Source organism: Procambarus clarkii, chromosome 30 (assembly GCF_040958095.1).
Source record: "Procambarus clarkii isolate CNS0578487 chromosome 30, FALCON_Pclarkii_2.0, whole genome shotgun sequence".
NCBI classification, from domain to species: Eukaryota; Metazoa; Arthropoda; class Malacostraca; order Decapoda; family Cambaridae; genus Procambarus; species Procambarus clarkii.
In genome coordinates this window covers 33,681,979-33,705,255 of record NC_091179.1, presented here as the reverse complement: position 1 = coordinate 33,705,255, position 23,277 = coordinate 33,681,979, and the positions used below count along the sequence as shown (strand labels likewise).

General features: G+C 43.9%; 2 protein-coding genes across 2 annotated transcripts; one reads left to right on the top strand and one right to left on the bottom strand.

Moving 5' to 3' along the window:
* Window positions 1-714: 714 nt before the first annotated feature.
* Window positions 715-2,260, bottom strand: LOC123765639 (cerebellin-3). Its single transcript, XM_045754315.2, has 5 exons — window positions 2,123-2,260; window positions 1,476-1,843; window positions 1,322-1,394; window positions 1,053-1,171; window positions 715-973 (listed from the first exon to the last, which is right to left on the bottom strand). The coding sequence occupies exons 2-5, from the start codon at window positions 1,841-1,843 to the stop codon at window positions 772-774; spliced, it is 762 nt and encodes a 253-aa protein (XP_045610271.1). The 5' UTR covers window positions 2,123-2,260; the 3' UTR covers window positions 715-771.
* A 15,751-nt stretch (window positions 2,261-18,011) lies between these two features.
* Window positions 18,012-20,133, top strand: LOC123765640 (cerebellin-2). The gene is made up of 5 exons (XM_045754316.2): window positions 18,012-18,126; window positions 18,502-18,731; window positions 18,818-18,890; window positions 19,510-19,628; window positions 19,813-20,133. The coding sequence occupies exons 2-5, from the start codon at window positions 18,502-18,504 to the stop codon at window positions 20,006-20,008; spliced, it is 618 nt and encodes a 205-aa protein (XP_045610272.2). The 5' UTR covers window positions 18,012-18,126; the 3' UTR covers window positions 20,009-20,133.
* The last annotated feature ends 3,144 nt before the right edge of the window (window positions 20,134-23,277 follow it).

Here is a 23,277-nt window from a genome sequence, read left to right as displayed (position 1 = left end):
GGACGTCTGAATGGGGTGCAAGGAAGCCGACAAATAAGCAAATATCTGAAAAGGGCATAAAACCAAGAAGACTATGTAAGGAAGCCGGCAGGCCGAAGCTAAAATTATCAAAATGTGGCGGCATTTGAGGGTAGGGTTTAAAAAGGAGAAAAAAAGTAATCAAAAAGCACCAAACCGGGAAGGCTTTGTATTAAGGAGAAAAAGATACCTCTAGTTTGATTACAAGTCATGAAATATGAAAAGCAATCTCTAAGTATACGAGTTTACTCATGGACATTACCCAATTTACTATTAATTTTCTTCCTACAAAAACCCAAGATAACCATAAGGCAAAAGCAAACTGGCACGACTAAATAAAATTTATAATTATTTAGGCGATAAATATATTTACCGAAGCCAGCATTATCACGTCTAAATTTATCTACCAATGTCCCTGACAATGGTTAACATTGATGTTCGAGGCTAATTACCGTTAAGAAATTATCGACCCTTATTTCGTCAAGAAGCTATAGCATTTTAAATGCTCTATTTTTAGCAAATTCTGTCGCACACCCTAAACCGTTACTTACTACTGAAGAGCCTAATGTAATAATTAGGTATTAGCGAACCCACATTTACAGTTGTTAAGAGCCAAGAAGCCTACTCTAATTGAGATTGATGCTTTAATTAAACACCAGAAACCGAGTGGCAACTCGGTCTTTTGGATATTAAACATTTAATGCTACAATTTAGTTTATTATAGAAATCAAACAGTTTCGTGCAGAGATCTCATTACACACTGGAAATTAGGAACCCGGTGAAGGAAGTGTAGGATTCGTTGCCAGGGTTTTCATATATTGCGCCCTGATGGAGCTCCAGCGAGATCTTATCCATCGTCTTCAGATCTAAGACTATGGAATTTGAACCATGTTCGAAGGTAGTAGTCGTTCCATACGCAGTCACCTCAGGCATTCTATTCCTCGTCAGCGACATTCTATGGAAGAAATATTATTAAAAATAAACTTTAGCTCAAGACAAGGAAACTTGTCGTTCTTAAACTGACGTCTACTCACGTAAAGTCACTGTCGTTTGCCCCAATAGCATGGAATGTGAAGAAATATTTTCCGTCATAGGGCGTTACGAATTCATTTGTTGCTGGGTCCCAGCCACCACCTACGTTTGTTAGGACATCCTGTGGGAGGGAGTGGCTGTAATCAAGAGCTAAATACCAGGGAAGTTTAAGGAGTAAAGTTTAAAAAAGAAAGCTACCGGGTTCGCCATTAACTTAAAATAAGTTTAATTTGCATTAAATACTAGCGAAGTTAAAAAGTTTCATGCTTACCCTGAAGTGGACATGAGCGAAGGCATGGAGGCGTTCCGTAGCCTTTGCCACACTGAATGCGACTCTACGACCACTGGGGAAAAACAAGACCGTTATTCGATACTTTTAACATATTTTTACTAATGTCACGTTAAGTACACTTTAGCAAACTTACACCAATGCGGGAATAGCTGAAGCTGAAGGAGCTTCTGCATGTGCCTCCCTGACCTTTATGGTATGGCCTTTAGTGGAGGAAGCCTTTAACACACTAGACGTATTAAGTGTACTTGGTTTAAGTGGGACTGTTGCGTTAACAGTAAGATTAGAAGCCGATGGTAGTATCCTAGTACGGCGTGTGGTAGTAGCAGTAAGGCTGGCAGTTCTAACAAGTTTGGTCAGTTTCGTGGGGTGAATAACTGGAGTGGTCCTACGAACTGTAGTCGTGTTAGATGGTCTTACAGTAGCAGGAATGGAACTACTCTGGTGCAGAAGTGAAACTCCCAGGACCAGGAACATTAGTATCTCTCCGGTAGACACCTGCATCTGTTAAATATCAATAGATGAAGCGCAATCATTATTAGAATCTTTTGTACTTTAAGGCTAACCGGCACAAGTTTTAACTCCTACCTTGACGAGAAAAATTAAACACTTTAGTACTGTATAAAAAAAGTTCAACCAGCATTAAAATCTTTTTGCTAGCAAGTTTAGAAAAACTCAAATAGTAAAATTGCAAACCAAAATCACCTTAAATTCAAATTTAAAGACTAACGTCAAGCAAAGCCAAATTAAGTCAATAGCGGCAAATCCAGCCAAACTACTGACCTTCACCTCGGTGTAATATCACACTAAACAAAATACACAAAGCTCTTCTTTTCACGACCGCAGGACGTTGAATGATCAAACAGCTGTAACCGTCACTTCTTGTAAGCTCGTATCAAGTAGACAACTGTCAGGAATTTTCTGTACGGTATAATTTACCAAGTTGGCATATAACTGTAACAATAATAATAATAATAATAATAATAATAATAATAATAATAATAATAATAATAATAATAATAATAATAATAATAATAATAATAATAATAATAATAATAATAATAATAATATTATTAGCATCAACACGCCATCTGTTGAGCGAATGGAGAATTAAAAATAATAGAAAATGCAGCAGGTCATTAGAGGTAAAACATATCTAAAATTCTTGGAACGTATTTCCTGACCTTTCCATCATATAACTTATCAAACATGAAAGTTTGGTATTGAATGACTAAATGTATATTAAATGATATGATAGAACTGTCAGGAAATACGTTCCATAAATTTTAGATAAGTAATAGCTCACAAAGCATAATGACTTAGAACATTTTATATTATTTTTAAATCTCAATTCGCTCAAAAGGTAACGATTTCATGCTATTACTGTTCATATTATTATTATCATTATTATCATTATTCTTGGTATATGCCAACTTAGCAAATTATACCGTATTGGAAATTTCTGTATTTTGTGATCTTGGTGCGAGCTAACAAGGCGAGACCATCTCATTCATTTAATCATTCCGAGTATTCTGGTTAAATGAAGAAAAGTTGTGTCTTGCATATTTAGTGTGATATATATCTCTCGTAAAGGTCGGTACACAATCCACTGCATTTGTAAATTTATATTTTGGCGTTTTATTTTGTCTGTTGGTAGTCTTTAAGTTGGAGGTCTAATTTTAAACCAAATTTTTTTGCTGCATTTTCAAAGAATTTAATGGCATGTTTCTTCTAATTTATATATTTGAAAAAAAAATATTAGATTTGCTGGATAAGACTTGATGGAAACTAATTTAGATTTCTATCAATTTAACTAGTTTCTATATCTGCTAGTTTAACAGTATTAAATTTTAGGTTCTAATCCTCCTACGTAACATAACTTTTGCCATTAGTTCTGACTACATAACTAAATTAATATAACCTTGTTCATTTATGGAGGGGCACTTAATGGGATTGTTCCAGCAAATGTTTAGCGGAGAGATGCTGATGTTTCTGGCCCTGAGTGTTCTTTGTATACAAGATACTACTTGTATTCCTGCTATAATGAGAACTCTTACGAAACGTCTACATGATGACCCAATCACACATCGGAAAGTGAAGAAACAACGACGTTTCGGTCTGTCCTGGACAATTATAATGTCCTGGTCCAGGACGAACCAAGAGGTCGTCGTTTTTTTCAGTTTATGATGAGTAGTTTGATCACCATATCTTTAGCCATGTTAATGTGACTCATCGTCTGTTAAACTACAACAATTCGTGAGATTACTCCCATTGTGCATCGCACACAATGGACCCAACGTGCAAAGCCTTCCCGTGTTATAACTACCACTACCCACCTTACTACGGAACTTGCATCGGTTTCCAGCTTTACTACTAATGCAACGGCTACACCTAAGCCAACTTTATTTAATGCTTCGTCTTCTTTATTCAATGTTTCATCTATTAGACCTCAAACCATAAAGGTTAAGGAAGTGCCGGCAGAAGCTATATCGATTTTGCCTATTCCCGCTTTGACGTAAGTTTACTTAAACATTTCAATTTACCAAATAGTAGACTTTTTGTTTAATACGTCAGGTAGAAAATTTTAATCATTCTTCCCTGTGGTCGCAAAGTTCCATTCTGCGTGACGAAAGCTACAGAAAGCCTTCGTGACTTCACTTGCATCCATTTTAGGTTTAGCAAGGAGCACTTTTAGCATAAAAACATTTAATAAATATTACATGTTTCAAATTGATCATAAAAGTTCTTAGGAATGGTAGCAGATTTTCATGTACTTCTTTAATTACTCTCTTCTCTCTATTCCTTCCCTCACACAGGATGTCCTAAAGAACGTAGGAGGTGGATGGGATCCAGCGACAGATGAATTTGTAGCACTCAACGGTAGAAAGTATTTCTTCCAATTTCATGCTATTGGAACGAATGACAGCGAGTTTACGTGAGTAGACATTATTGTCCCAGAACTTCTGAAAGTTTCCTTGTTATCTCTTACTGACTTTCAGTGATTTCGTTCTACCCAATTCGTTCTACTTCAATTCTATAGTCTTGGAGCTGAAGGTATGGATAAAATCTCCCAGGAGGTGCATCAGGGCGACATATATAAAAACCAACGAAAACTTACACCTCCTTCATAAGTTTCCTGCTCTCCAGTGTGTAATGTCAACATGACAAATTCTTGAGGAAGGTTGTTACTGTCATTTCTGTAGCTCGTGCATGTGCTGAAATTGGATGGACATGTTAATTTGAGTTACTTTTGAAGATCAAAATTCTTTTATTAAAAGTATTGAAAACATTAGCAATGCGTGATTAAAATAAATATTAACTTTTAGTCTCAAACCTTGATAAATATTAAATACATATTAATATGGAAGAAACTCATTAAGACATTAGGTATAGTTTTTGTCTAAACCTACGAGCATGATTGGTAGCTTCTCTAGTGTTTCTTCTTCTTCGCGATACGTGCAGCTTGCATGAAGGTTTTTCCTCTCGATGACTGCACAAGTGGAGATGTTGATATATGCGGCACTTTCAGTGGTGCGTCAATGTTCAGAATTTGGCAGATGTTGGAAGTATCGATGTCTTCTATTTGTGTGAGGATAATAAAAAAATAGACATATAAGTATAAATGGACTTATGATGGCAAAGATGAGGGGTGGCGTTAATGGTGGTATTCAAATGTTGCTGTTTTATAAAAATTGTGGATTAGTCAAGAGACAGATTGTGAGTAAGTATGTTTGGGAGTTAGTCGCAATTCACATAAGTTAATGTAGATTATGGTAAGGAGTAACAATCTTCGAGAAGAATTTGTCATGTTTACATTTCACACTGGATAGAAGGAATCCCATGAAGGAGGTGTAAGTTTTCGTTGTTTTAATATATGTCGCCCCTTCAAGGCAGTTATTCGCATTTAACAAGTGTCTAGGTCTTCCCTGCTGACCTGGTCATTTTCTACCTTCATAACACACAAATAATCAGAATTAACCCTCTATTAGAGGGTGAAGCCGATTCGCTTGAGGTATCCTTCTTGAGGTTATCTTGAGATGATTTCAGGGCTTAGTGTCCCCGCGGCCCGGTCCTCGACCAGGCCTCCACCCCCAGAAAGCAGCCCGTGATAGCTGACTAACTCCCAGGTACCTATTTACTGCTAGGTAACAGGGGCATCAGGGTGAAAGAAACTCTGCCCCTTGTGTCTCGCCGGCGCCCGGGATCGAAGCCGGGACTACAGGATCACGCGTCCAGTGTTCTGTCCGCTCAGCCACCGTGCTCCTTGCCATTTTAATTGAAATTGCTATTGGGTACGTACCAAACATGGTCGGGGCGTCTAGCTTTAATATATCTTGGCACAGTGCAAGAGGTACCGCTCTGACAGTAGAGAGTACCAGAGTGTCATGACAACTGAGGCACATGTTAAGATGCAATTTTAACCCGGGAGACTATTGTGTCCTTTAAGAATTCTGTATGTCCCCTTCCTTTTGCCACAAACTGATTTTAAGAATAGATCTCATGCACACTAGAGTAGGTATTGAGTTCTCTTCTACTTTGGTGTCAGATACAGAAGGAAATTGCAATAGCGTGATATTTTGGGATCTGCAGAATCCTTTGGTAATACAGTAGCGTCTGGGGTTTAATAGCTTCTCTGCATGTTGTGGGTCAGGGGTATGGCGTGCGTTTGGCATTCACCAAGATGCTGGTACAATCTCTGCACCAGTCGCGCAGGGATATTCTCATTAAATATTTTCTTAAAAATACCACGTGATTAACAGACACTTCCGGATATTCATCCTTCTGTTTTTATATTGTTGACGTTCTTGACCATGTTTCTCTACAAAAGTACATGTTCAATTAAACTATTTCTTTTCTTTCACAAAAATGCCGTGCTATGAATAAATATATATATCTACATATATGGAGAGTACGGAGAGGGGGCGGACACGTGATGAGCAAGGTCCTACACTTCAACCAATTTCTACGTGGATCACAATGCCTGAGCCGGCCAAGATTTGACCTATGTACGTATGAATACCTGCTGAAGGCCTCGGGGGTGACAAGAAGAACCGTATCTCCTTCATGCCAACAAAATCAACGTAGAAAGGTGCGTTGTCTGGAATTTGTGTATTGGCGAGGCAGGGACTGTGTATGGGTGAGGGGAGGGTCGCCGTCGTCCTAGTGCCGACACTCACCAGACCCCAGGCGGGGAGCGGGGAAGGGAGGGAGTGATGGGGAGGCTCTCGAGCAGCTTGCAGTGATGTTAGTGGAAAGTTAGTGCGTTCCCAAGCAAATTCGGTGAGTGTAGTGGTCAAAACAAAGTGCACTAGTGATTTCCCCGAGTGTTGTCAGTGTGTAATACGTGTGACAGCGGCCTCCCTCGTGTGCCCCACTCCATTACCCCTGCCCCCAGCACAGCCCACCCACCATCTTCCCCCCACCCTGTTACCTGCGCCTGACCCAGCCGCCCATAAACACATAGCTTACCCACACACGGTGTCCAGGCCATGCCCAACTCCCTTAGAAGGGTAATGCTTGCCTTGTTTCACTCCATCCAGGAAGGAGAGGGTGCACTTAGTGGGCAGCCAGGCGTCAGGACATATAGGCATGGCGCATATCGCACCTGACACACAGCCTCTTTCCAGCCAAAAAGATGAACACCCAAGAGGAAACTGTCAAGTGTGTGACAGACGGTATCTTCTCAATCAAGATGGAACTGTCTGGTATCATTCTGTCAATTTAGGTGGTTGTCTAGGATCTAGGTGCCGGCCCCGGGGCAGTGACAGTGGACAACCTGCTGCAGGAGCGAGGAACAATACCTCCCTCAACTTCATTTCAGCAGATAATCTGCTTGAAGCAGTCAAAGCGACGTCCACCAGGACCTTGCCCCACATCCCCAAGGCTGCTCGTTACCAAGCAGCAGCCAAACTCACCAGTCTGCTGACAAAGATCAACAATGCTCCCAGAAGCACTGGATCATGGCACAATCTCCTTCTATTTGGGAATGCATGCCTAGCACTACCACCGAGGAGAGACCAGTCATTAGCAACCTCAGTAATCAGGGCTCTTGATGAATTCCCCAGAGCAGACAACCTGGTCCGCCTCCCCCCTCGTGCCAATAACACCAGTTGCAGGTCGACCAACAATAACTCACCTGAGAACCACAAAATGAAAGCACAGATCACCAAGAATATAGAAGAGGGCAATACCACAGGTGCCATCAGAATCATGACCAGCGACGACACTATTGCCCCGAGGAACGCCACGACAGCAGAGGCTCTACAAGGCAAACACCCACCCAGAGTCCCAGACAGTAGCAGGTAGCCCCAGGAAAACAATGCTGGCATAGAACCCTTGACTATTCGAGAATCTGAGGTGTACAAAGCAGCCATGTCTTTCACAACAGGTTCAGCAGGGAGCTTTACAGGCCTTCCTTGCCTTGAGGTTACCTTGAGGTGCTTCCGGGGCTTAGCGTCCCCGCGGCCCGGTCGTCGACCAGGCCTCCTGGTTGCCAGACTGATCAACCAGGCTGTTAGACGCGGCTGCTCGCAGCCTGACGTATGAGTCACAGCCTGGTTGATCAGGTATCCTTTGGAGGTGCTTATCCAGTTCTCTCTTGAACACTATGAGGGGTCGGCCAGTTATGCCCCTTATGTGTAGTGGAAGCGTGTTGAACAGTCTCGGACCTCTGATGTTGATAGAGTTCTCTCTCAGAGTACCAGTTGCCAACCCGTTCTCGCAAATTTAATAAGTCAATATTGACTTATTAAATATGTGCATAGGTGACATACTTAACATAATAGTTTCCCTTGAAAAGCTTCATAAAAAACACCGACCTTACCTAACCTACTTAGTATGTTAAGATAAGCATCTTATTGCTTCGTAATTACAATTATAACCTAACCTATACCTATAATAGGTTAAGTAACAATTGTAATTACGAAGCTATAAGATGCTTATTTTAACATACTAAGTAGGTTAGGTAAGGTCGGTGTTTTCTCTGAAGCTTTTCAAGGGAAACTATTATGTTTAGTATGTCACCTATGCACGCAACTAATAAGTCAATATTGACTTATTAAATTTGCGAGAACGGGTTGCAGTTGCACCTCTGTTTTTCAACGGGGGTATTCTGCACATCCTGCCATGTCTTCTGGTCTCATGTGATGTTATTTCTGTGTGCAGGTTTAGGACCAGCCCCTCTAATATTTTCCACGTGTAAATTATTATGTACCTCTCCCGCCTGCGCTCAAGGGAGTACAGTTTTAGGCTCTTTAGTCGGTCCCAATAGTTTAGATGTTTTACTGAGTGGATTCTAGAAGTAAAGGATCTCTGCACGCTCTCCAGGTCAGCAATTTCTCCAGCTTTGAAAGGTGCTGTCATTGTGCAGCAGTACTCCACTCTAGAGAGCACAAGCGATTTGAAAAGTATCATCATCGGTATAGCATCTCTAGTGTGAAAAGTTCTTGTTATCCAACCTGTCATTTTTCTTGCAGTTGTGACGGCTACTTTATTGTGTTCTTTAAAGGTAAGGTCTTCCGACATGAGTACACCCAGATCCTTTACATTGCCTTTTCGTTCTATGTTATGATTTGCCTGAGTTTTGTACGTGGTTTCCGTTTTTATATTTTCATTTTTTCCATAGCGCATGAGCTGGAACTTATCTTCGTTAAACACCATATTATTTTCTGTAGCCCATAGAAAGACCTGATCTACATCTGACTGGAGGTTCGCCGTGTCCTCTATGTTGCCTACTCTCATGAAGATCCTAGTGTCATCTGCAAAGGATGATACAGTGCTATAGGTTGTTCTTGTCTATGTCCGATATGAGGATGAGAAAAAGTACTGGAGCAAGCACAGTACCCTGGGGGGCTGAGCTCTTCACGGTTGATGGGATGGATTTTATTTTGTTGACTATTACACATTGGGTTCTGTTGGTCAGGAAATTGTAGATCCATCTGCCTATTTTTCCGGTAATTCCTTCTGAACGCATTTTATGTGCAATAACACCATGGTCACATTTATCAAAAGCTTTTGCGAAATCTGTGTAATTTACATCAGCGTTTTGTTTGTCTTCCATAGCATCTAATGCCATATCATAGTGGTCCAGCAACTGCGACAGGCAAGAGCGCCCTGTTCTGAAACCATGTTGTCCGGGGTTATGGAGATGCTATGATTCCATGTATTTTGTGATCTTACTTCTTAGCACTCTCTCAAAAATTTTTATGATGTGCGATGTTAGTGTTATCGGTCTGTAATTTTTTGCCTCTGCTTTATTTCCTCCTTTATGAAGTGGTGCTATCTCTGCTGTTTTTAGTATATCAGGAATAACGCCAGTATCTAGGCTTTGTCTCCACAGAATGTGGAGGGCCTGCGATAGTGTTTTTTTACAGTTCTTTATGAATATGGAGTTCCAAGAATCCGGGCCTGGTGCAGAGTGCATAGGCATACTGTTTATGGCTTCTGCAAAATCCAGTGGGGATAAGGTGACGTCTGATATATGATTTGATGTTGGTATCGTATCCATGAAAAATTCATTTGGGTTATCAATCTTTAGTGTGTTTAATGGCTCGCTGAAAACGGAGTCGTACTGCGTCCTCAGTAGCTCGCTCATTTCTTTGTTGTCATCGGTGAAAGTTCCATCTCCCTTTCACAGGGGCCCGATAATAGATGTGGTTTTTTATCTTGATTTTGCATAGGAGAAAAAATATTTCTGATTTCTTTCTATTTCACTGATGGCCTTTTGCTCTCTTTGCCTCTCCTGGATTTTGTATGATTCTTGTAGCTTCCGTTCAATTGTTTCTATTTCTCTACCTAACCTTCTTCGCCGTTCTTGAGATAGGGTGCGACTCTCAAGTTGTTCCGCGATTCGTTTTCTTCGCTTATATAGGGAACGACGTTCCCGTTCCAATCTGCATCTCTTCCTCTTCTTTCTTAGAGGTATGCGGTTTGAGCATATTTCTAGTGCTACTGAGCTTATTTTTTCCAGGCACTGGTTCAGGTTTGCATTTTCTAGCTGGTCTTCCCAGTTTATTCCTGTGAAGTCCTGGTTTATTTGCTCCCAGTTTATCTGTTTATTATTGAAGTTGAATTTGCTGAAATCTCCTCCACCGGGAATCTGGACTGGTTTTGAAGGTTTACTCCCCATGGTTGTCATAACTTCAATTAAGTTGTGATCTGAGTAACAGGTATTTGTAATCATTATGTTCCTGATCAATTCATCATTATTAATGAAAATGAGGTCCAGCGTGTTCTCCTTCCTCGTTGGTTCTACTATTTGCTGGTTTAAGGCAAACCTGTCGCACATCCGTAGCAGGTCATTTGCATGTGCCTGTTCATTTAGGCTACTTCCTGGTATTCTTTCTGATATTACTGTATTAGCCAGGTGCTTCCATTTCAGGTGCCGTAGGTTGAAGTCCCCAAGCAGGATGATGTTCGGAGCTGGATTTGTGAGGTTTTCCAAGCAGTGTTCTATTTTCATTAGTTGGTCTTTAAACTGCTGAGGGTTTGCCTCCGGTGACTTATATACAAGGACAATAACTACATTTAAAATCTCTATTTTGATTATCAGCACTTCCACCATATCATTTGAGGTGTTTAGCAGCTCAGTACAGATGAGTGTGTCTTTGATATAGAGGCTGACCCCACCCTGAAGCCGGTGTTTCCTATCACATCTGAAAAGATTGTACTCTGAGATTCATATTTCACCATCATGGTAGTCCTTTGTGTGGGTTTCTGTTAGGGCTGCAAACACTGCATTTGCCTCATGAAGGAGACCATCTATAAAGTGAACTTTGTTGGATTTGCGTGTTTTTATACCCTGGATGTTGGCAAATATAAATGATGTTATCGTGTTAGTGGAAGTGCTGGAAGCCTTACATGGTGTTAATATCTGAGGCTCTGGTAAGGAGGCCACTGTGTTTGCGTCCAGGGTGTGTCGTATTGGAAGTGATTCGTCCAGTTTTGGTAGTAGGACGGGTGTTGTGTAGTGTAGTACCTGTGTGCTTGTTGGTAATTTGAATTCCTGTCTTGTGGGTATCTCCGTTCCCCTCTAATCCTGTAGTGGTTCCATCTGACTGTTCCTCTCTCTTATATTTACTACTCTGTTTCTGCCTCCCTCTAAAAAATTTCCAGTAGTGTCATATTGATCTTCCCGTCTATAACGCTCTGTACCTCTCACATGGAATTCCGGACACTGAAGATTGTAGCATTTTTTGTCCCTAATTGAAAATTGACATAATTTAGGGTGGAAGTATCTACACCCTGTTCCAAAACGGCATGTACCCCTCTCCAACATGTTCCTGCATTTTCGAGGATGCAGAAAATGGCATTTTGCTCCTAATTTTCCATATTTGCATATTCCTTTAGCGTAGAATTTGCAAATGTGTTTGCGTTTGCCTAAGACCATAGCACATCAAACAAATGCTAAACCTGGTGCTTGGAGATGCTGCAAAGGACCTTCTAGTGGAACTTACCAGATTCTCCAACAGATGGCAGGCGGCATCCCTGGGGACATCAGGCCTGTCTTTTATTGAGCAGCACTCTGTGCTCTACAGAAGAAAAATAGGGGAATCAGGTCCCATTGCCGTTGGCAACACATTCCGACGCCTCGTAGCTAAGGCTGCAGTGAGATCTATCAGCTAGGAAGCAGCCACCTTGCTGAAACCTAATTAGCTCGGGTTTGATATTCTCCTAGGCTGTGAAACTGCAGCACATGCAGCACGGGCTTACATTGTTGATCTCCCGGACCAGAAGGCACTAGTAAAGCTTGACTATAAAAATGCTTTCAATCAAGTCAGAAGAGACGCTGTCCTCAGGGCTGTACACAACCATTTCCGTCCCCTTTACCCATTCATCCCATCGTGCTACAGTGGGGACTCTAAGCTTCTTTTTGGGGAGCCTGATATAGACTCCTGTGAAGGTGTCCCACAACGTGACCCCTTAGCCCCCTTCCTCTTCTGCTTAACTATCAAAGAGGTCACTGATAGTTTGACAAGCGAGCCAAACATCTGGTACCTGGATGATGGCACTCTCGCTGGAACACCGGAAACCATTTTGGAGGATATAAGAAAAATCCAGGAGCAGGGAGCAGCCTTAGGCCTCATTCTCAATGCATCCAAATGTGAAATAATCTGCAACCCAGACATCACTGGCCAAATAAAAAATGTTCTTCCAGACATTCTCGTTTTCGAGTCACCTGATTGCACCCTCCTGGGTGCCCCCATTGGCCCGCAAGCAATAGAGGAGGTCCTGGATGCAAAAATCACTGATCTAAGGAGAATGCTGGACAGGATTGACAAGATCGATGTCCATGATGCTCTCTTCCTCCTCACAAGATGCCTATCTCTCCCTAAGTTGACCTACATTCTGAGATGTTCTCCATCCTACAGCAGCCCTAAATTAATTGCGTAAGACACCCTTCTGAGGTCCATGCTGGTAAAAGTCCTGAACCTGCCATTGACGACTCTCAGTAGGAGCAAGCAATCCTCTGCGTCAGACTCGGAGGCCTTGGTGTCTGCACAGCCTCCCAGATTGCTCTACCAGCTTTTCTTTCCTTCTCCCATGCATCGCACAACCTCGTCAGAGATATCCTACCTGGACCCCTGAGTGATTATGCAGGAATACACAATCCAGCTTTCACTGAATGTTCAAATCAGTGGAATGCTCGTGCAGCCCCTGCACCTATCATAGAACCAACATAAAAACATAAGCAGTCCAGCTGGGACCTCCCGCTAGTAGAACAAATAGCTGATGACATTCTCAGAGCTACAACATCAGACAAGGAGAAAGCCCGCCTCAGAGAAGTGTGTGCCCCCCATGCAGGAGACTTCCTGGCAGTACATGGGCACGCACGTCAGCAATGGGCACGCGTCTAGATCCAGAATCCCTTCATGTTGCAGTGGCCCTCCGCCTTGGTGCCCCAATTCACACTGAATACAAGTATATTTGCAACAGGGTGGAAGCAGACCAATATGAACTGCACAGATTGCATTGCAGAAGCACAAAGGACGCATGCGAGACACAACGAGGTCAATGACATCATCAAGAGGAGCCTCGTCTCAGCTCAGTGCCCAGCGGAGAGAGAACCTCGCATCCTAGGGAACCAAAACCCGGATTTCCCCGCACTTTGTCCTGATGGCATCACCTTATACTCCTGGAAAAGGGGCAAGCACTTGGTTTGGGACTACGCGTGTGTATCCGCACTTGATGACACCTATGTACACATCGGTGCTGATCAAGCCAATAGGGTGGCCAACCACAGGGAAATAGCAAAATCAGTCAAATACAGGCGACTGGAAGATCAATACATCTTTGTTCCCATAGCATCTGAGATGCATGGCTCCTGGGACAAGAGTGCCTTGGGATTTCTCGAGGAATTGGGCTCCAAGCTTATTGACGTCACCAGAGACCCAAGAGCTGCCAGTTTTTTGTTTCAGCGTCTCAGTGGGGCGATCCAGAGGGAAAACGCCCGCTGCATCCTCGGTTTCCGTCCTGAAGCGGAGGAGCTTCTAGAGATCCATAACCTTCAATCCATAACCACAGGAGCGGAATTCACGGAGAGGCTGTACAGGGGGTGGTTATGAAAGCGGTGGAACCACAAGCGGCTGGAGTACAGGAGCCGGCCGTACAGAGGGCGGCAGCACAACAGACAGATTCGCAGGGGACAAAGTCACAGAGGGCGATGACGCAAGAGCCGACACCACAGGGGGCAGAGTGGCAAAGGGCAGCTAAGCAGAGAGCAGCCGTGCAACGGCTGGCAGCACCGAGGGCAGACACTTGGAGGGCACATACATGGATGCCTGAGGCACGAGGGCCGCCAGAACAGAATCTTTCGTAAGAACAATCACCAAGTCCACCCCCCCCCCCCTCTCTTGCAACCTCGGCTGGTGCCACAACCTCCCAACCGGGGAACTAGCAACCGGGGATGGATAGCCAGCCGGAGAAGACACAAGACCAGGCGACAATCCCACCACAGGACCCATCATTGGCGCAACACGACTCGCAGGCACCCCAACATCGTCGCCCACTTTACCATCCTCAGGTGACGAACTCCCAGAGTCCCCAAAATCCCTGACGTGGGCCCAGGCCTCACCATCAGGCGGAGACGGACTTGAAGCTCAACTTCAACTGCGACCACTTAGACACAGGACGTAGGTCGTCGGAACTATCCCCCCCCGCTAGGAGACCCCGCAGCAGAATGTCTGGTCACAACCCCACACAACGCACCAACACTCAACATTGCAGCCTCAACAACCCAGGGAACAGGACCACACATCGCGGGAGACATCACCGCGTGCACGTCGACACGGGCTGAAGACACAGCTTTCGGAGACAGTGCAGTCAGGGGCGCAGCCTCGATGACTGGGGTCACTAGACCCCCCACCACAGGAGACATGACTGGAGACAGAGCAGGCAGGGGAGCTAGGGGTCACACTAACTACCACCTCGACACCCACACCTCCAACTACATCTTGGTGGGCATCAGAGACCAGCAAGAAGGCACCAGACAACCGGAAAGCATTACTCATCACAGCAGCCCCTGGAGACAGGTCCGCGGCCGCCAATGAGGGAAAGTTTTTCTCCCTGAAGAGGTTCACAGGGCCCACCCGGCTTGCATCATAACTCCGCAGTCTGGTGGCTCGATTGCCCGCACCGCAAACAAGGCCAGACCTGACCCGCATAGAATACTTGCACTGTGAAGCCCAGAAACAGGAGAGACGAAGGGATGGGGTCCTTCATTTGTATTGCCGCAGTGCGGGTCCCATCTGAGATACCCTTCCATGACCCAGAAGAGGTAGCATTCACCCGGACACTCAAGACCCGCCCATACCGGATAAAGTGATGCTGGAGAAGCGAGTCAGGGAACTCAAAGGGAGCACCATGAACTGCCACATAGGTAGTCTCACTGCACCTGTCCGACACTTCCACCGAACCACCACCTTCAGGCAGAGTAAACGTCCTCCCGTCATAGCAGTTCATAAAGTCACGATGCACAGTCGTGAAGCAGAATTTCACAACAGCTCAGTGCCCGGATACAAGTTGAACGCCGCACACAGACGCCACATCCACCCGCAAAATATCAATCATGACCACGTCAACTGCCGGGTTAGACGCTAGAACAGTAAACTCCAGGCCAATGGTATCCCTCTGATTCACAGGGGAGGGGGGCCGCCATCCCACCAGCCGGCATGGCCCCAATGGCCCGCTTACAAACACAAACGACTACTGGCCAGCAAACCAGGGGCCAGATTCACGAAAGCACTTACGCAAACATTTACGAACGTGTACATCTTTTCTCAATCTTTGGCAGCTTTGTTTCCAATTATTAAACAGTTAATGAGCTCCGAAGCACCAGGAGGCTGTTTATAACAATAACAACAGTTGAATGGGAAGTTTTCATGCTTGTAAACTGTTTAATAAATGTAACCAAAGCCGTCAAAGATTGAGAAAAGATGTACAGGTTCGTAAGTGCTTGCGTAAGTGCTTTCGTGAATCTGGCCCCAGGAGCTCACAGGCGACACGTCTGCCTCCGTTAAAGAGCCAGGCGAACACTCCCGTCTCTTCAATTAGTCGCTAATTTTAGTTAATATTTTGGATACAATATAATCCCATTACCTCTATTAGCAAATCACCCATGATGCTCAGTGTTTTAATATGTTGTCAGTGTCATCTTGTAAATTACCCCCCCAAAATATACATTTTTATTCTCGTTTGGCATCAAAAAGGAAGAGATGCAATTAACGCTTCTTTACATTTATTACCCATTGCTCTTTGGCCTCATAAGTCACTTATTATCCATGCCTGGCTTCATCCGTAAGTCATTCATTGTCCATTCCTCTTTCCCCTCAATGGACATTTATTACCCATGCCTGGCTTTATCCATATGTCATTCATTGCCCAGACCTCGTTTAAATCATTTAAATGTTAATTCGTTTAATGCTCTCACTTCAATCTCTCATTTATTATTATTGTTCAATTCCATTCAGTTTTTTTCATATACAAAATTAGCATAACACGTACTTATGACTTTTAAAAATCTTTAATTTCATTTTGTTCCATGTTTATTCGCGTAGCTTTCACAACAACCATACAATCCTACCTTAGTTTGGTGGCCAAGGCAGGGCAAGGCCCAAAATTTAAGGCTCAGTTTTTCTTCGTGGGAGAGAATGTTGGGAAGTTTGATACTAAGGGAAGAATTTAGGAAACTAAAATGCAAAGGAGGTTATAGGTAGACTAGTTAAGTTTTATAAGAGGAATTTTAGGCAACTAGATTCCCAAGGAGGTATTTGGGAAGCCAAATTTCTGAATTCCCCAAAAGGAATTTGCGAAATTGAATTCTCAAGGAGGAGTTTGGTGAAGCTGGATTAGCGGAGAAGACATTGCAAAGTGAGCTACAGTGACGAAGATACAATCGCCACATCTCTGCAGCAGCTGCAGCAACTTTGTTAACTGTTTGAGTTCAAACAATTCAAGCTATTTATTATAATATATAACTTTGGTAATTTCTTATAAATCAACAGAAGTAGCTGGTATTATTGTATCATTATACAGTGTTAATGTACTACGATAATATTAGTTTTATTAAAAAAAAAAGAAACTCGTTGAACTGCACACAACATATTGTCATATCCAGAGTAATGATATCCTGTTACATATTTAATAACTAATAACTGGGCATTAGGTGATGTAGTGTGGGAGATCATGCCGCAATTCCTGCTCACAGAGTTTGCACCTGGAGTGCTCAGGATTGGGAGATCCGTCATCTGCAGACACCTGCCACAGGTAACGGTAACCCAACCTGATTCTTGCAACCACTGTGACGCACAGTCTGGCAGTCGTTTTGTGCTGCCCATAGATATAAGTTTCAGATCTGAATAAATCATAGCTTTTTATACTAGTACTTTCAGGTCGTTGGGCGTCAGTAATTTCTTTCCTATCAGACCTGAGTGTTTGGACAAATAGAGTTTTGACAGTAGAGATGGGAATACCTAGATGTAATTCAACTTCATCTTTGTTGCATGCTAATTTGGCTGCAATATCTGTCTCATTATGATAGGTTATATTTATGTGTGAAGGTATCCATACAAAGGAGAGTCGAGACCCTTTTCTCTGTGCAGCAATTAGGTCATTTATAATTGGAAGTATGAGGTTCTTGCTGTCGATCTTTCAGGAGAAATTTTATATTGCTTGAAGAACAGACTTTGAATCACAAACTATTATTCCTACTCCAATGTTTTCTAATATACTGGTAGCTAGTTGTAATGCTGCTAGTTCTGCTTGTGTAGAGGTCAGCCAGGAGTTTAACCTGACACTGACAGTCTTTGTGCAAATATTATCTCTATAAAACCTACATGCTGCTGCAGTCCGTCCAGTAGAAGATTGGACTGAGCCGTCGGTGTAGACACACAGTGCTCGTGAGATCTTAAATTCTCGAAAAAAACAGAGACCCGCGCTATCAGTCAAAGCTTCCGCCTGCTCCCCTCCCTTCCTCTCCCCCCTATCCTCACATCTTAAAAGCTCGGTCTCCTTCCCAGTCTGGGGTATGGAGGATAAACACACCTACACCCTGACGGGGTAATACCCAATCTGCTCAATAGATGGCGTTACGATGCTATTTTTATGCTTAGGCAACTGTCTACAAAATATATTACTTACCTTTCCAGGTAATTATTTGTTGTTTTTACCAAATACGAACTTATCTGCAATGGCAGTTCCGACCGTCTTGTCAGTTCAAGTCTTACTAATTACATATAACAGTTAGGGAGAATTTTTTAATTTAGATTGCGGGTTGGAATTAGTTCTTGAGGGTAAGTTTTAGTGGCTGATTATAGTTGTCTGTAGCTATTTATATGACTGAATGACGAAACGTAATGTTTTTGGATATATATATTGAAGTATTTTTCGAAATTTTAATTGGTTTAAGAACGGCATCTGATCTTTATCAAATCTTAATTGGGGAAAACTTTTTGGAAATCACGCTGTTTAACTTAAATATAATACAGTAGTTGGAAAGGTTTTATGATGGGTAAATGGCCGCCAAAATCTTTTGATAATGCCTTTCTGGTATTTATACTGTATTTTGTTCATAAATATTTAAGAGAACTCTTTATTAGAATATAATTTCCCCTCTGCTTGGATACCAGCTGGAAGATAAATTAGTATATTTTACTTTCCATGAACAGATGTCGAAAACAATTTCCGAGGTGATTGCTTGCTTGGTAATTATCTACCTTGCAGCTGGACAGAGTTGTCAATTTTCTACAGTTACGTTGTATAAAACTACGCAGCTCCCTAATAAGTTTTCAAACATGCATACTGCTGCTACGCATCTACCTTCTGCTTCACACAACGTGAAGACCGGAACACTACATTCCCCGGGAATTCGTGTGGATTCGTTCCTTCCCGTCATATTGCAAGTAACATTATTAATTTTTCATTTCACAAAGGCTATGAATTCATATTAAAACTGTACCATTAATTGCCTTTTTCTCTCTACAGTTCCCGTAAAGTGGCCTTTAGTGTGAGGAAAGCTACAGAACCGCTGCAGGCAGACACTCGCATTCATTTCAGGGTTTGAGACTCTGGTTACTTGTTTTAAGTGTTCTTGGGTATTTTATTTGCCTTTTAAAACTTTGTTCTTTAAATTTCTGGCAGAAGACTTTTTATACCTCCCTTCTCTTTACTAAAGTTGAGTGTTCCCCTAAATTATTCCACATTATTCAGTTACATTATGTAATTAATGTAAAAAAGACTTAAGCAAATTAGTCTTCTCATTTTTCTTCGTATTTTTTATCTTCTAGTGTGTAGTTTGGTCAACATTCTTCAGTCTCGTTATTGTGACTCATCGTCTATATGTGTAAATAGTCCTTATTTACTATTTATGCAAATGTCGATTAACTGGCATTTGTTAATTGGCACATCAATCATACAATAAATGCCAGTTTAAATGCACTGGTTTTACCCATTGTTTTAAGATTGCATTTGACTATGGAGGTTAGTTTCTTCCAATTTGTTTACGTTTCAGAGCTGGCATATAACTACCACATGCTATTTGCAAAAGTACCAACTACGGGCCTTGTAGGAACGTTACGAAAATAAACTTTACTAAGAAGCACAAATATAGTTAGTGCCTTAACTTCCTAACTAAGCAAAATAACTTAACTGCTGAAAGATCTTTTGCCCACAAACAGGACGTGTTGGCTAACGTGGGTGGATCCTGGAACCCCGAAAGCAGCGAGTTTGTTGCTCCATACGATGGAAAATATTTTTTCATATTTCACGCAATAGGAGGGAGAACCAGCGACTTTACGTACGTAACCTTCAATCTTTTATGTAATTTTTACAGTTTATACATTATCTAGTCTCGCCGACTGGGCGCATTCTCTTGATAATCATTTGTTTAGCGATATTCATCTTATTCAGTTGAAATTGTTAATCTTTCATTTGCTACCATAGAAAACCTATAAAATTTAACAATGCTAATCTCTTTACAGAATGGCTTTAATGAAGAATGGGAAATTTGAAGTTACTGCTTACGGAACATTGACGGCTTTCAAACATGGGTCCAACTCTGCCGTGTTGGAACTCAAACGTGAAGACAAGGTGTCCCTAAAACTGCAGCAGGGTGCAATCTACGAGCATTCAGGCAACGAGACCTACACTACCTTCACTGGCTTCCTTGTCTTCTAATGTTAAATTTTGGAGTTTCTTCCATTTAATGAGTAAATGTATCTCTTTACTCTGTGACTTAACTTTCAAAACTAATCAGATTTATTAGTATGGTAACTTTAAAATATATATATTTTTTAATTTAATGAATCTTTCTTTGTTAAGAGGGGCTGGTAAACAGTACATGCCTAATATACTTGTTGATGAAGGCAGGGAAATTTAGACCTAAATGAAATGTGTAGAGCATAGATACTTTTGTTATTGACTAGCAAAGCTAGTCATCCTGTGCAGGTTTGTCTTGAACCCTCTGGGTCACAGAAGGGATTAAAAGCTACACATGCCTGCCATAAATTTTCCTAATGTGGATAGAAAATTTGAAAAGTTTATTGAGGTATAAAACACTCAAAGGGATGCGGTAGCTAAAGCTATTCTCGCCCTCTTCAGTAAAACTTGTACATTAATATATCTATACTAGCTGTACCCGGCCACGCGTTGCTGTGGCTCTTGCTGAGCCACAGCAACCTTCCCCTCTCTCCCAGTCCTCCCCACCATTTCCCCATCCCCTCTTCCCCCCCCCCCAACCATTCCTCACTACTGTTCCCTCGTCCTCACAACTATTCCTCTCTCCCCCCACCCCCTCGTCTTCCCCAGCATTCATCAATCCCGTGTCCCTTTTTTTCTCCCCATCATCACCCACTCCAACATCCCCTCGTCCTCCTAACCATTCCCTACTCCACCGTCCCCTTGTCCTCCCCAATATCTCCCACTCCCTCGTTCTCACTACTATTCCCGCCCTTCCTCGTCCTCCCCACCATTCTCCATCCCACTGTCCCCTCGTCTCCCCCACTCCTGTCCCATTGTCCTTCCCATCATTCCCCCATCACCCCGCTCAGTTTTTTGTTGCCGTGAGAGGGGCTTAGTGGGTGGCTGCCGGAGTGTGATGCTCCTTGGGACAGTCCTCTGTCTTTTTCTAGCCTTGTGCTCCTGCTGCCGTCCTCTCCAATTATGCTGAGTTCCTTTTCCTTCTGTTTCGTTTTTTCTTTCCCCTCTTCTCCTATCTGCTTGCCGTTTCCTGCCGACCTCTTGCTTGTTCTGGTTATTCCCTTGGACTAATTCTATTTTAACGCCCCGGTGCTTGAGGAGGCATACTCTTGCACCCGTAGAACTGTAGTACCCGTCGTCGAGAGCAAAGGGAACCTTTTATTGGCAATCCTCCTTTCGTCACTGAACCCCATCTCGACGGACTGTCGGTTCTTAAGGTGGCGTTTGTGGAGTGTATGCTCACGACGCACCCCTAGGAGGCCCCGGCATGATCGGCGATAGCTTCTTGTTGGGTGTCCTGCCTCTAATTGTGGCTCCATGGTGGGTGTGGGGGCACATTCGTGAATGACTGTTGATTTTTCGTAGCAATGATATCTACTGTTTCTGCTGTTCCCCCTTTACCTTCTCAGGCTCGTGGGGTGGGCGACCAAGCCCCCGAGTCAGTCCGTGTTGGAAGACCGGGCTCTGTAGCCTCCGCTGCATTAGGCCCCGACCTTGCTCCTCCTGTGGCCTCTCTGACTCCTCCCCTCGGCTCCCCTCCCTCCTCTGTGGTTGGGTCGAGCCCCAAGCACCCAGTGGTGACTACCCCGTCCCCTGCCGCGGCTCCATCTCTAGTTGTGACCACTGCGCCTTTTAACCCCTCTCTCTCTCTCTCTCTGTGAGTGTTCTCACCGCCGTCTTCGTCATGGCCGCCCTCGCTCGATTCCTTCCCGTTCTGATGCCTATCAAGCTTTGTTTGGTCCCGCTTCGTGGGCCAAATATTTTGATCTCCTCCCTCTTGACTCTGCGCCTCCTGACGATTTCTCACTCCATCGACATCTCGTTGATTCCGTGGATGCCTCTGTTACTTTCAAACTGGTCTCGGTACACGTGTTGCTGCTCCTTCTCAGGATGCAGCTTCCCGCTTGGCTGCCTTATCCTGCCTTGGAGAGACCCCTGCTCGGGTCTCAAAGCACGTTCAGTTGAACCCCAGTGTTGACACTATTCTCCTCCCGCCCCATGTTGCGACCGGTGTTCGGGACCTGCGCGACTGCCACGACGATATTCGACATATCCTTGCTGCCCAAGGCCATTCTATTCTCCAAGTCGACACGTTTACTCGTCCCCCTCGTGGTAGTCGCCGTCAACCCCTTCGGGTTGTGAAGATTATCTTTGATGGTCAGACCCTTCCACCCTCTGTCATTCTTGCTGGTGCCAGGTGCTCTGTCCAGGAGTAAATTCCTTCTCCTAGGCTCTATAACAAGTGCTGGAGGTTTGGGCATGGTGCCCTCCACTGCTCTGTGGCTGATTCTCTGTCCTTTGTGTGGTGGCGAAGGTCACTCTAAGTCGGAGTGCACTTCTCCCCGAGCTCGTTGCCTCAACTGCGGTGAGGCCCATCCTACCTTCTCCCGTGCGTGTGTCCATTACAAACTTGAGGCAGCCGTCCTCAGCTTGAAGCACCGGGAGCGTATATCTTTTCTTGAAGCGAGGCGCCAGGATCGCCAGCTCCCGCGTTATGCTAATATCTCTTGTGCTCACGTGTTGCGCTCTTCCTCTCCTCATTCTTCCCGCCTTCCTCAGACTCTCAACCGTTTCCGGGCCTTGGACTCTGATACGCCCACTGCTCCCTCCTCTGTTCCTTGGAGTTCTATCCCGAAGGATCCAACTCCTGGTCCTCTGTTTGGAGTTCCCCTCCTTTCTACCCAGTCTGTCTCGTCTCCTGTGTCTCCTTCCTCGTCTCCCTCCGTTCCTCTTTCCCATCCTTCCCCTCTGTCTCTTGACTCTCCCCACCGCCTGTCGGTGCAGGCTGATGTCCATTGCTCTCCAAACGGCCATCGTGTGTGCTCTCGTTCGACTTCTGTTGAGACGCTAGAATCCGTTGCCTAGTACATAGTTGCTGGGACGCCTGTCAATTTACGTCAGAAGTGTAAGCCTGGCTCCTCTCCTTCCTCCTCCCCGGCGGGTAAGAAGGTTTCGCTTTTTTCCTCGGCCCCTACTTCTCCCTCTATCGCTCCTTCCCCTCCCATTTCGGTGGTTGCGCCCCCTATTCCTGTAATGGAGGTTTCTTTGGCCCCCGCTTCCCTCTCGGTTGCTGCCCTTGCTGAAGTGCGCTCCCCTCTTTCTATTCCCCCACTTCCTGCTGCTGCCCTTGACTACTCCTCTCCGTTGTCTCCTCCTCTTTCTCCTCCTCCTCCTCCTCCGGACCACTCCCGTCTGTTCTCCCGCTTCCTTCCCTCCGTCTTTCCTCAGTTTACCTATGCCCCCTAACC

Excerpts from the sequence above, each read along its gene's own strand:
- LOC123765639 (XM_045754315.2), bottom strand. The coding sequence starts at position 1,843 with ATGCAGGTGTCTACCGGAGAGATACTAATGTTCCTGGTCCTGGGAGTT. Across the intron at positions 1,395-1,475 it reads TCAGCTATTCCCGCATTGGT|TGGTCGTAGAGTCGCATTCA; the intron begins GTAAGTTTGCTA and ends GTTTTTCCCCAG. Across the intron at positions 974-1,052 it reads GCAAACGACAGTGACTTTAC|AATGTCGCTGACGAGGAATA; the intron begins GTGAGTAGACGT and ends TTTCTTCCATAG.
- LOC123765640 (XM_045754316.2), top strand. The coding sequence starts at position 18,502 with ATGTCGAAAACAATTTCCGAGGTGATTGCTTGCTTGGTAATTATCTAC. Across the intron at positions 18,732-18,817 it reads TCGTTCCTTCCCGTCATATT|TTCCCGTAAAGTGGCCTTTA; the intron begins GCAAGTAACATT and ends TTCTCTCTACAG. Across the intron at positions 18,891-19,509 it reads ACACTCGCATTCATTTCAGG|GACGTGTTGGCTAACGTGGG; the intron begins GTTTGAGACTCT and ends GCCCACAAACAG.